The sequence below is a fragment of the Bidens hawaiensis genome, unplaced genomic scaffold (genome assembly GCF_021521415.1).
Source record: "Bidens hawaiensis isolate Kalapana, Puna unplaced genomic scaffold, B.hawaiensis_p1.1 tig00030784_1, whole genome shotgun sequence".
NCBI classification, from domain to species: Eukaryota; Viridiplantae; Streptophyta; class Magnoliopsida; order Asterales; family Asteraceae; genus Bidens; species Bidens hawaiensis.
In genome coordinates, this window is record NW_027505193.1 from 141,079 (window position 1) to 155,337 (window position 14,259).

General features: G+C 37.5%; 1 protein-coding gene across 1 annotated transcript; it reads right to left on the reverse strand.

Moving 5' to 3' along the window:
* Nucleotides 1-8,161: 8,161 nt before the first annotated feature.
* On the reverse strand, nt 8,162-9,807 carry LOC143611352 (protein phosphatase 1 regulatory inhibitor subunit PPP1R8 homolog). Its single transcript, XM_077085562.1, has 2 exons — nt 9,414-9,807; nt 8,162-9,349 (listed from the first exon to the last, which is right to left on the reverse strand). Exons 1-2 carry the CDS (start codon nt 9,752-9,754, stop codon nt 8,620-8,622), a joined length of 1,071 nt encoding a protein of 356 aa, XP_076941677.1. The 5' UTR covers nt 9,755-9,807; the 3' UTR covers nt 8,162-8,619.
* Between the last annotated feature and the right edge of the window lie 4,452 nt (nt 9,808-14,259).

Here is a 14,259-nt window from a genome sequence, read left to right on the forward strand (position 1 = left end):
TTTGTTACTTAAATGGGTTTGTAAGATTTGAAATATTTGACATGTGACAATAAAGAGAAGATCGAACGAGGGTACTGATGAATAGAGGTGCACAAAATCGGGTATTGTTAAAAACCGGAACCGGTTCGTAACCGGTTTTTTCACACCGGGTAGAAAATAGGACCGGTTCCACTCAGGAACCGGGTCGGTTCCGGACCCGAACCGATGGCCTGAAATGTCCACTTTTAGGAACCGGGACCGGGTATAACGTAAAAACCGGTTCCAACGGCTATATAGCCGTTTTTGACCGTTGGAACCAGTTTTTTACTATATAAAGCTTACCAACATACTATAAATAGCAATGTGTTGTGTGTTGTTAGTTCAACCACTTTCAAAACTATAAAACACACTCTAAATCACAATTAAGGTTAAACCGACAAGAAATGGCAACTAATGACGACGTTGTTATGGTGATCGAAACAACACGATGCCCCGATGTTTGGGTTCATTACGATTTGTGCGTCATGACCAACGCACAAGAGATGGCTCGGTGCAAGTTTTGCTCGAAGTTTCTTAAAGAGGGTCGAACTCGACCTTACGAAAGCAAACGAATAAGTATTGTCGTGAGAAAAGAAGTTTGGATGCCAAGAAAGCGGGAGTGGGAGAGTCGTCCGGCTCTACAACTCAAGCATCTACCGCCGGTGACAACGCTTAATCGTTTTTACAACGCCTGATTAAAACAACGGACGTTGTTTTTTAGTTTAAGTTATTATGTTTAGTATCGTTTATGTTTTAATAATGTTTGTAATAGTTCTTGTTTAAATAAATAAAATGCTCGTCGTTATTAAAAAAGTAACAAAAAGTTAATCATGACTAATAAGAAATAAACCGATACTAGTAATAAACAAAACAAAAGTAGTTATTAAACAAATCAAAACTAAATATTAGTTGAACTTTGATCGTGTTACAAATGATTTTACTAAAACATATAAAAATTACAACTCTTCTTCGTCTTCACCCTCGTCTTCTTCACCATCCGAATCAAAACTAAATGTGGGCCATCTATAGCACGAACGGGTTCAATAAAAACACTCTTCTTAGCCTTGTTGTTAGTTTTTTTTTGTGGGTGTCATAATAATATTGAGTCGGATGGTCGGGTTTGCTAAAGGAGAAGTAGTTTAGTTTGTTTTTGAGTTTTGTGGTGAAACAAGTGGTGGAAAACAAGTTATATATAGGTTTCGGGCATCAAAAACCGGTTCCAACTGCTATTATTTTCTCAAAAACCGGTTCCAACGGTAATATAGCCGTTGGAACTGGTTACAACGGCTATAATTCTCTAAAAAAACCGGTTCCAGTGGCTATATTACCGTTGGAACTGGTTCCAAAGGCTAGTTTGACCTGCAGCTGACTTTTAAAAAAAACCGCCGGAACCGGTTACTTAAGGTAGGAACTGGACCGGGTACAATTTGGAACCGAGTAGGAACCGATTGGAAATATAATAAGTGGAACCGGGTATGGATTTCGGGTATAAAAATACCCAAACCGGTTATTAGGTCAATCGGGTACAAACTGGAACTGGTTCCCGATCAGTTCCACCGGTTCTGTTCTGAAACCAAATTAAGACGCTTGTTAACATTAAATATGGAGACGCCGCTAAATTTAATTCACTTCACCTCAGGCCACGTTCAATGCTATCTCCGGCGACCTTCCATGCTCTCTCCGGCGAGGTTTAATTAGGGTCATTTATAACGAAAACCGTTCCAATCAGCAGACCTTGCAATCAAGCATCATTATAATACCTAACTCTCCAATCGACGTTATATTAGGGTTATAAAAGTCGAAACCATCAACGAAACTCATATCCTGCAATCACTCATCCCGCCTGTAGTCTTACACGCCATGTTAAATTATGGTTGATTGTAGTTCTTTCAGCACCCCACCACACCCCCACAATTGCGAAAAAACAGGTGCGATACTTTGGGTCTAATTTTATATCGATTTCTTTTGCCTCTGTGCATTTTGTGAGATTAATCAAAACATTTCACTGATGCACCAGTTATTCAATTTGTATTTTATGTTTCTATGGGTATCTAGATTACTATGTTTGCACATCACATGTTTGTTTACATTCCTATGTTTTAGCTATAAAATTTGTTGCTTCGCTTTACGTTTGAACAACTGGTTACTTATTATATTATGTATTAAGTGACAGCCTATCCTAGCTTGTTATCGCCTGACTCGCCTAACTACAAGTAAGTCTATGTTCATCCATTGTGTTTTGCCTTTCTCACTTTTTAAATGAAATTATAGATGCATGGTTTATGACGCATAAAAATGTAATTACAGAAAATATGGCACTACAATAATATGTTTGAATAACATGATTTGGGAGGTTGTAACTCTTCAGCATTACAAATACATGTTAATTGAGTTCTGATTCACTTAACCTTTATGTTTCAATTTATTTTTTCATTTGACCAGTTTGGGAAATGGGATAAAAGTAACCCAAAATGGTTTGTTCGTAATTAAATCGGCTAGAATTGCCACCGGTTGTATAATTCAGGGCAATGGTCTTGAGTTTAAAGAACAAGAGATAGTCAAAGTTTATTTTTGGGTGATGTCGATACATTAATGAAGTCATTGGTTTAGCTAGCGGGTCAAATGGGTCATTTTTATTCAAATATCAATTTACTTCAGGTCAGACACGATTTGATCAAATAGCTTATAACAGTCCAAAATATTGATTTTAAAATTTTAATTTTGAGGCTATGTTTTCAAAAGCATCAATTTGGTTGGAGTTTCCATTATGTGTTTTCTTTATTAAAATTTTGCAGGACCGACAAATGGGCTGAAACTGAACTTGGGACCAAGTGGGGAAACAAATGGGAAAGAGAAATATTTTTGGGTATTCGGTCTCCTATAGAAGAGTTTAGTCGTTTGGGCTGAATAAAAAAAGGAGGCTAAAAATACAGAGTTTGAGCTCAACAAACGAATTCATTGCCCTGGATCGACCATGAAGATTGGAGTTTGCTGAGTATTTTATGCTGCTTTTCACTTAATTTCAGTAATCAAAAGTTGAATCAAGAAGCTCTAATGGACTGCATAAAAATACGAACTTATAACTTAATGGTACAAGGCATGGAAGGATTTTGTTAATTAAGTATAATGTTCATGATACTTATAACTTATAAACCGATTCATAAGAGATTTGTTAAAAGCCTTCATTAATATTTTAAGATTAATGAGTTTTAAGGAGCTGGCCTCCATCGTCTTCAGCCAGCATCAAATGCTGCCGTCTGATTTTTACAACGGGAAGAAAGAATTGTTGTACTATTAATCATGGTAAACTTTATTTGTTCAATGTGCTTAACCATCTTTGCATTATTGTATGCTTGTGAATGATAACTGAACTTATGGTTTTATGTGTGTTTAGATTGGCAACAGCTTAGAAGCAATATACGGTGTGCATGTGGAGTTCATTGTAGTTTTATTGAAGGCTGGGAGTGAACTTGCAGAACAGGAGTAAACTATCACTTGTAAGTTGTAATAATCATCGTTTGCAGTAGCTAATTCTATTTCTTGAAGTTGAACTTAAGTTTCTATTGTTGTTACTTGTATCCGTATATTATCATCATGTTGATAGCATATCCTAGAAAGCGAGAATTTTCAAATATCAATTTAGTTCAGGTCAGACAAGATTTGACCAAATAACTTATAGCAGTCAAAAATTTTGTTATTAAAGTTTTAATTTGGTTCGGGTGAAGCATGTTGTTTTTTAAAAAGTATCAATTTGGGTTGGGTCAAACAGGTTGCCTTAAAAAGTTTTAATTTGGTCCGGGTTATAGACCGAATAGCTTATAGCAGCCAAAAAGTGTTTTTAAAATTCTAATTTGGTTCTGGTGAAGCAGACTGTTTTTAAAAAAATTATCAATTTGGTTTGGGTTAATCAAGTTGTCTTAAAAAGTTTTAATTTGGCTCGGGTCAAATGAGGTCTGTTCAAATAGTGAGTTAAGCGGTTTTTCTTCAAAAAAATTCAGTTCGGTTCGGGTCAAATATGTTCTTGTGAATAAACATCGGGTCAAACGGGTCGTTTCACAAAATATCAACTGGGTTCGGGACTAACGGGTTGTTTTTAAAATGTATCAATACGGTTTGGGTCAAGCGGGTTCTGACCAAATAGCGGGTCAAACAGGTCGTACTAAATAATGGTTAAATGGTTTCAAGATATAAGTCGGCTTCTTTCTAATGAAGTTGTTCAGGTAATTCATAACATGTCTTTGATGTTTCTGAATATAATTTTGTAAATTGATCTTAGAAAGTATGTGAGTATACTAAATGAGGCTGATAATAGATATCAAGTTTTCATAATGTTATACAATTATCGATTGGGATCACACTACTTCATTGCATCTTATTAGCAGTTTATAATACAAAATGTGAACAACACATAATGAAATTCTCTCCAACCCTCTCTTCCTTTTTAGAAAAAAGTAATGGTTACTTGCAGTTTGATTTTATTGTGCTAAGATAACAAGCAGTTTGAATTATTGAGTAACCAAATTTTTTATTCACTTTGACCTTCATTTCCCATTTTAAGTGAGTTTACATTATATTTAAAACGCCTAGTTACGTTGCAATTTGTAAATGTCTGTAGGGGGTATAAAAACCCAATTACGTTGCAATTACGTTACAATTATCGTTGGATGCATAAATGAAATTAGTCCCACAATGACCGAGGATGACCGTTAGGGCCAATAATAGATGAAATTAACATACTACACATACACTCATATGCTATTTTGGGCTGGACAGAATAAAATATTTTATAACCAACTCATCTAATCCAACTCACCCGTTCTATAACACCATAAAGGTATGCCTAATCAAGCCCGATCAAATGCCTATCGAGCCTCCCCTCCCCCCCCCCCCCCCGCCGGCCACCAAAATGCGCTAAACAATTACCGACTGAATCTTCGTTGCATCACCCAACATCTCAAAGCGAACTCATACTGATCGCATCCCCATTGCGACCTCGTCGCAACGCGCGGGCACACTTACTAGTGTATTGTGGTGTAGTCTTCGCATTTTTCTGCATGCCGTGAGGTTTCAATTGAATATGGGCTTTCTGGCCCAATAAAGATAACATATTAACATTCCATTTTTTTTTTCATTTATTAATTAAGTATTTAACTACACACACCTTGTCCAAACTAGACCCAAACACTGAAACACATGGAACCTAATATTTGCAAACTTGAAATCGTAAAACCCATTTGATTGTTGTAATATCAAACACTCCCAGAATTATTATCACTACAAAAGCATTTTATTGTATAAAAGTTGGCGTATTATTTTCATAGGATAACATTTTAACAAGATGCATTAATCATATATAATATTGCAATTAAAAAGGTTATTCACGGTTCAATACTAGTTGTTTGCATTGGTAAATTGGTAAAAGTATTGTTATAAGTAAAAGAATTTATGGTATCAAATATTCTTGATAATTTCATTCACATAATAATAATATATATATACTCTAATATTTCCCCATAGGTAAATATGGAAAACATAATTACAATGATGATCATGAATGAATATGTATATATATACTCTAATATTTCCCCATAGGTCGAGCGGGAGTCTGACGAACACTCAAACTATCTCGAAAGGCTTGAAACAAGCGTCGGGAGCAAGCCTTTTGAGAATATATCCACGTACTGAAATGTGGAAGGGATATGCAATACCCAAATGTGACCAAGTCAAACCTTCTCCAGTACAAAATGGATGTTGATTTCAACTTGCTTTGACCTTTGATGTTGGACCAGATTTTTTGAAAAAATACACAGGGAATATGTTGTTTCAATATACTATACTGGCTTTGCGCAAAGGAACGCATAACTCGAGTAACAAATTCCGCAGCTGCGCTATTTTCAACCGCAAAGGGAAAATATCAGACCGTGAAGTGGTAGGTTGTCGTTTGCAGGGCCGTCTACGAGAATCATTAAGTAATTTTTGGTCAAAAGCGAAAAAAAATTGGGCCTTGAGTAAAAGGGCTTTTCATTGGGTTTAAATAATTTAATAGGCTTACTTGGTTGTTATTTAAGTTGTGCAAAAAGCCATTCCCAGCTGAAACCCCTGCCAAACCGAACATAACACCTTTTTGAGTTAACCCGTTATCCAATCTCACATTTTTCCATTCAACAATTGATCCACATATGACACAGAAAATGGCAGCAATCGTGTGCAGCCCAGTCATCATCAATCTATCTTCCTTTACCCCAACAATCGCATTCTACCATAGTACCATATTCAATATTCACAAACCCGGAATCATATCAGATTACTCAAAACACTAAAATACAATTCCATTTCCAAACTGCTACTTCGTTTATTAAACTGTTTCTGATCCAAGGTCAATCTGGGAAGTTTAACATATAGATCGGGTTACAACAGAAACATCAAGTATTCAACATAAAAGGAACATTTAGATAGTAACTCTCATTGTATTAAAACAAATGCTTAAATATGGTGAAACTTAATAATAAATAAACATGTCCGTAGCCAAATTCTAATGATTCAAAAAGCATATACAATAATAAAGTATTTAAAGTTAAAAAAAATTAAAATATGTTGTATCATGTGATATTTTAACATGCAAACTGTTTTATAATCCGGGTTCTAAAACATATCCTCTTCTATAATCAATTAATTGTAGAACAAACATAACAGCAAATGTATCAGAGTTAACAACCAATTTCATTGACTCTCTAGAGAGTCAAACTTGACCTTTCTAAATGAAGGTTATAATGATTAATGAGCATGGCATTTATAAGTGTAAATACATAATGTTAAGCAAAAACACAGAAATTTTTCAAGAATTTGGATGGTGATGTATAGGATTAAAAGTACCAAAAAACAGTATTAAAAAAACCAGCTCATTTGGTATCATCGATTTGACTATAACTTAGTCAAACTGCAGACTGAGAAACAGGGTAAATTGGGAAACCTCGACAGTTGATATTGGTCAGATTTCTTGTCTACAAAAATAATTTATGAGACCTCACAATATGGACATAACTAAATGAATATAGACAAGCTCTAATAGTAAATGTATGAAAAAAAATTAACAGAATCCATGGTATAGTAGTAAACATGGAAATACCATGAAATACTTAAATAATATATGGTCAATGAATAATGTAAACCAAAAATGAGGACTATTCTCCAAACATGATACCATTTTGAGTTTCCAAAAAATGCAAATACCATGAAATACTTAAACTTATTCGGTGAAAGTTAGTGGCCTATCAAACGATGGCGTAGAATAAACGGAGAGGATGAAGACGTACCTACCTGCTTCTGCTTTTCATGGCTGAAGCATGTGATGGTGGTCATACTTAAACCACAAAAGATAATCGTCGGTCATTAAATTGATGCTTGATTGCAGCCTTCGGTTTCGATTGGCCTTTGATTGCAGCAAAATATCCTTCAAAACCATTGATGAAGCCTTTCAAAAATTGCATAGAAACTAACATTGAATTAAAAGGCCTTGATTAGGATTGAAGCATCCTTTCCAATGTGGTGTAGTGGTAGGAATTAGGAAACATGAGTTGTTTAATGAAGAAAGACCAAGATCTTTGTGATATCCGGTTCGATCTTGAGGGCGTTCGGGTTTTACCACAAGTGGGCCTTTGGGCGGGTGGGCTATCCCCAAAAAAGGAGATAACTTGGAGGGCTTAAGGGCTCCGTAAGGCTAGGTTGGGCTAGCTGGCGGTGGCCTTTTGCCATTGGGTCACCCCGTACGGAGTATCTAGGCAATTCTCTACATGTTTGACGGGGATGTGGTAGGATTTTGGTCAGTATGGGTTCAGTTCATTGCGTTGCCGGTTCGTACTATATTACAAACTTGTGAGGTTGTTTGCTTAATAACTTAATGGAACGTGAGTGTTATCATACTATAAAGAGACACGGCACACATTTAGTTGTAGCTGTTGCCATGGATGATGCCATGTGGTGGGCTCAGGAGGACTTGGGAGCACCGAGAACACCACCCCGTGTCCCACAAACCCGACAAAAAGCGCTCCGGCTTGGGATCACCACACAATTCGGGAAGGAGAAAGAAGAAAAAGGGTGGGAAGCGAAGCACATCGGGGCCGAAGAGGTGGGATGGGCACCGTTCACCTATAATAAATAAGTTTGTTTCCCACTTCTCATTTTTAATTTTAAAATCTTTATTACTAACCATTTAATATTTAATTATTTCTTTAGTCAACCCATGTATAGCCAGCCTAGTAACTATACAATGAAATAAAAATAATATTAGTTGTGAAACGAAAAGAGGTAGAAACCTGACACTAGATGGGTACTAATTTTGTGATTTGAAGCAAATATCATAGGGATAGAAACATGAATATAATATGCAAGTAGAAACCATGAGTAGGGTATCAAGCAGTTATATTGCATTTCCTATTTTCTTCTCAAAAAGACATTCATGGACAGTAATCAAATTCCTCACAGAAAGACATTGTCGGTGTAAAAACCGTAACTAATGGAATATAAGAGAAAATGTGAATCCGCAATAAGAAGTACCTTTTCTTCTTGCACACAACATTGTAAGTGTCAGCCATAAGCCACATGCTAGCCAAATAAATCATCATCACTCTCACTATTCTTGCTCTCCGGTCTCAGAGTGTTGTCACCAAGAGACTTGCTTTGATCATCTTTAGCCGGAGAATATGCCCAAGAAGAAGACACGTTGCTTGATTCTCCATAAAGGTCATCATAAATTCCACCTTTCGCAGGCGCTTTAACTCTGTTTAGGACTTGTTGCAGTTTATCAGTCACGCCTCCTTTTGGGGAAACACCGACAACTTCCTTCGTTCTAGGTAATGACAACGGTATTACCGTTGTTTGTACAAGTGATTCGTACTTTCCCACAAGACTGCTACCTTCTTTCACACCCACTGGACCGGGTTCCGTTTCTACATCGGCACCGTCAGACACACCGACAACTTCAACCAAGTCTCCCCCAACTTGATCTCTGAATGCGACTCTCGCCTTTCTACTTCTTTTCAAAGGTCTTTCATCCACAACGGAGGTAGCAGACTGATTGTAACGGTTCACAAACGTATTATAAGCCAATACGGCCTCTTCATCAGACGGGTCGGGGGGTGGGGGCAGATTTGGCAATGGCAACGGAGGAGTGAAAAGGGCTGCTGCTGCGTCATCCTTCTTCAAGATATAGACCCTCGTCGAAGCTGCAAAGCGCAAGGACTGTCCCACCTCAAGCTCAATGGGAGAATCCTTGGTCAATCTCTCGTTTGCAACGAAGGTGCCATGTGCAGATCCTAGATCAACTACATAAACACTGCAACAGCATATCAGATATCAGCAGCAGCAGCAGCATATAAAAGAGAGTGTATGTAGTGTACCTTCCGTTCTTATGGGGAACAACAGCAGCGTGCTGGCGTGAGACCGACTGATGATCGAGTACGAAATCGCACGTATGAAGCTGCCTCCCGAAGACGTGCCTACGCTTATTAAGATTAATTCGGTCGAGGAGGTGGCCGTCCTTGAAAACTTCAAGATAATAAACACCGGGACGGGGTTCGATAGCCCAATCGGGAGGCTGCCAAGAAGACTGACCGCCTCCAAGTTGGGTAATATGTTGGGGAACATCAGGAGGGGAATGTGAAGGTTGATTGGTGGTGAGTTCAAAAGGTTGTAAAGTTTGTGCCTTTTTAAAGCGTTCAAGACCACTTCTACCATACATGATGATATACTAATTCAATTGAATAGAGTAATAATAGTTACCTCCAATTGCAGAATGATTGGATTTGGCAGGTAATAGGGTGGGTTCAATTGCAGCAAAACATATGGGAATTAATCAATGAATACTGAGTATGAGAAGAAGATCAGATGATGAGTGTTGCGATGAACAGGAGGAAGTAGAAGCCCTAGGTTAGGTTCAGGAGTCAATCGGTGAAAGGAAGGTGGAATGGCCCTAGGTATTGACGAAATCAACAGCATCAAGATGTTGTACTATGTGCAATAACATTTGGACATTGATGAATGAATACTCTTTTAGGTGTTTTTTTTAGTATATTAAAATGGCTACTGTCTACAAACCATATTTGTAGACATTTGTAGAAAAAATGCAAATCAAACATTTGCAGGCTGTAAGAGAAAATGTTTTTTAGCGGCTATAGATTGCTAAAATAAACTGATGGTGGTGTAGGAATGTTGATGGTGGTAGTGGTGATGGACGATGGTGGTAGACGGTGGACAGTGGTGGTGGCGGGTGGTGGGTTGTGGTGGACGGTGGTGGTAGACAACGATGGTGGGCGGTGGTTTGTGTTGGTAGGTGGTGGCGTTTACTCCTCGGCAGACATTAGAAGATTTTAGAAGTGGATGAGCCAAGTCTGCACCAAGAAGAGTTCGTGTAGACGTTTTTAATGAAACGTTTTCGAAAAAACAAACAGTTTGTAGATGACAATGTATGTGCGTGGTCTGCATAACGCAGACAAAAGATCATGCGTTGACCTTTCTTAAAAAGACAAACACCACCTTAGGTGTTGTTTGTTTTTTAAGACAAAAATTATCTGCAATCTGATTTTATCTGATTTAATGTCTGCAACTGAAGATGTGGTCTGAAAATATAATATTGTTTGTTTTATAAACTGGATATCGTCTGCATAAGCTGAAAATTATTTACCTATAATATATATTACAGTAAATAAAAGTCATTTAACGTTTGTAGACTGCTAAAATAATTGGTAGTGGTGTACGAATTATGGAAGTTGGTGGTGGTAAACGATTGTGGTAGGCGGTGAACAGTGGGTGGTGGTGATGGACGGTTGTGGTGGTGGGTGGTGGACGGTGATGGTGGTCGACAATGGGTGGTGGACTATAGTGGTGGTGAATGGTTGTGGCGGTGGTGGTGGTGGCAGATGGTGGTGGCGGTGGACGATGGTGGTGGTGAGTGGTTGACGGTGGTGGTGGGTAGTGGTGGCGGCGGACGGTGGGTTGTAGGGGTGGTGGTGGTGGTGGACGGTGGTGGCGGGGGACGGTGGGTGGTGGTGGCGGCAGACGGTGGGGGTGGTGGTGGATGGTGGCGGTGGCGGCGGCGGACGGGTGTGGTGGTGGTGGCTGGTTGACGGTGGTGGTGAGTGGTTGACGGTGGTGGTGGCAGACGGTGGTGGTGGGTAGTGGTGGCGGCAAACGGTGGATGGTGGTGGTGGCAGGCGGTGGGTGGTGGTGGTGTTGGACATTGGGTGTTGGTATGATGTTAAGAAGTGTGAAAAAGTGTGAAGATTGTGATATTAGCTTATTTTTTTAAGACCATAAAACCAGTTTTCAGATCTTTTTTTTTTTAACAAACAGTCTTCAAGAGCTTATGTCTGCGCGCCCGCAGACATAGACTCCTTGCAGACCTTATAAGTAGGGGTGCAAACGAGCCGAGCCAAGCTCGAGCTCGGCTCGTTTAATTTACACAGAGCTCGAGCTCGGCTCGTTTCGAGCTCTATTTTTAAAGCTCGAGCTCGGCTCGTGAATGGATTTTGAAGCTCGAGCTCGGCTCGTTTACTATTTATCAATTATTTGTTTATATAATTATAATTATTTTATATATTTTTTTCTATTATAATTTTATGTATAAAAGAATTATTCAGTTATTTTTATTTATTTTTTCATAACATTATATTTATTAATTAATAATTATTAAATATATATTTTAAAAAAATTATACAAATGGCAGGCTCGTTTAGGCTCGCGAGCCTGCTCGAGCTCGATAAGTAAAGCTCGGGCTCGAGCTCGTTTATTAAACGAGCTTATTTTTAGGCTTGAGCTCGGGCTCGGGCTCGGGCTCGATAAAGCTCGGCTCGAACGAGCTTTTTAACGAGCCGATCTCGAGTAGCTCGCGAGCAGCTCAGCTCATTTGCACCCCTACTTATAAGGAAAAACAAACACAACCTTAGTCATTTTACTGAGCGTGAGCGAATATGAAAAATATAAATTACTGTTGTCATAACAATATTTACTCTAATTCAAAAATTATAAAGTAACAATAATTACACTAGCATTAACATAATTACTTTATCTATTTGTACATTTTTTACGATAAAAGTCATTTGTATTTATCCATACACTATATATATATACATGTGTGTGTGTGTGCGTGTGTGTGTGTAATATTAGTCGATTTAATTAATAAAATAAGAAATCTTTATTTGTGGCATGGTGATAAGAGGCTTGGGTTCTCCATTGAAGGTTTGATTCTCATTTGTGTCACTTTGGCAGATTATAACAATGAAGGTTTTGAGCTAGGCCTTGTGCATGTTGTCAATTTGAATCCCTAGCCCACCTAGGTTTTCGTCTATCGTGTGCTACGTTATAAAGTCCTGCTCTTTTGAAGATGGTGAAATAAGATTATATTTGGTTGAAAATCATCCTGGCAGCTGCATTTATTCGAATACGTCTCCGGAGTTGAAATTCATATAGATGAATTTCAAAAAAACTCCAAAAACCACTTTTTTGAAAACTCATGTTTAAGATAGAAACCACCCAAAACATCACGTAAAAGATTGTTTTCATCAAGTTAGTTTTCATGTGAAATATAATGCGAAAGACGGATTTGATTTGTAATATCACGTGGTGGGTGAGAGCATTGAAATGTGTCAGATTTTGATTGGTTGTTGAAATCTCATAGCGAAATTCTCAATGTCACGTGGGATACGTATTTGGATGGATCATTTTGAGAATTTTGACTTTTGGTGGGTTATTTTGGGAATCTCTCTCCTAACATGGATCATTTTGAGAATTTTCCCTTATTTATTTTGTTCCTTAATTAAACCCCAAAAAGTAAGTAACATATGTTCGGGCAACCAAAACCCTACTCCGGCAACTGTTATTTTTTACTTTACTTCCCTGATCACACAAGTCGCCTCTCATCATACCATCTAGCTAGCTTTTCGATCATACATAATGTCATAAATCATAAACTGTGTATGCTTCATTTTACGTTTATTTTATTTATCATCAATGGTCGACAGACTATTGTTGTATGATCTATGCGTTTCTCAATTATCTAAGTACAATTCGATTCATGTTTGTTGATATTATAGATGATGACGTGGACTGTGGAGTCGCTACTTGTACGTTGTTTGATATTCCTCACGTCCAATCAAAGTGTCTTAGTTTGAAAAACACAAAGTTTAAGGTAGATAAATTTTTTTTTCTTACCAAATGACAATAATGTCATTTGAAATTGAGTCCATCAATATTGTTTATTAATGTTAGTTGTGTGTATTTAAGGGTAAACTTGAAAATTGGCTAATAAATTTTAAAAATGAAAATTTGTAATGGGACAAATAAAAAGGAAATGTGGACACTTTTAATAGAACAGATGAAGTATAATGTTAACTAGATTACTAACTATATTTGCTCTAATTGATAGTCTTTGGTATTGAGACATCACCGTTTGAATAGGTAATTTATTTTATTTCTTATTACTGTAGTCACTAGTTAGTCGTTGTATTTATTCCTTGTAGATATTTCAGGGTTGTTTGGGATTCCCTATTTTACATCGTTATTAGTTTTTTTCCAAAAGTTAATACTTATCGTCTTATGATCAGTCACAATACCAAACACCTTTAACTTTTCAAAAAATTACAAGTAGCCTAAAATAAGCAATCCCAAACTCCTCCAAAAAAGGCAAAAACGACGAAGTTGTTGATGTGCGATTTGATCAAATAGGGATGCTTATGATAGGGTTAAATGAAACTAGGGGTGCAAACGAGCCGAGCTGCTCGCGAGCTACTCGGGATCAGCTCGTTAAAAAGCTCGAACGAGCCGAGCTTAATCGAGCCCGAGCCCGAGCCCGAGCTCAAGCCTAAAAGTAAGCTCGTTTAATAAACGAGCCCGAGCCCGAGCTTCACCTATCGAGCTTGAGCCGGCTCGCGAGCCTAAACGAGCCTGCCATTTATATAATTTTTTAAATCTTATATTTAATAATTATTAATTAATATATATATATATATATATATTGTTAATATATATTTTTATAAAAAATAACTAAATAATATATATATATATATATATTATTTTATAAAGAAAATTATAATAGAAAATAATATATAAAAATAATTATATTATTTAAAAAATAACAAATAAATGGTAAACGAGCCGAGCTCGAGCTTTGGAAATAGAGCTCGAAACGAGCCGAGCTCGAGCTCGAGCTCTGTGTAAGTTAAACGAGCCTGGTCGAGCTCGGCTCGGCTC

What these genes read in the sequence shown, in the direction of transcription:
- LOC143611352 (XM_077085562.1), bottom strand. Translation starts at nt 9,754, where the DNA reads ATGTATGGTAGAAGTGGTCTTGAACGCTTTAAAAAGGCACAAACTTTA. An exon ending in GTTCCCCATAAGAACGGAAG is followed by an intron (nt 9,350 to 9,413) that starts GTACACTACATA and finishes ATGCTGTTGCAG; the next exon opens with TGTTTATGTAGTTGATCTAG.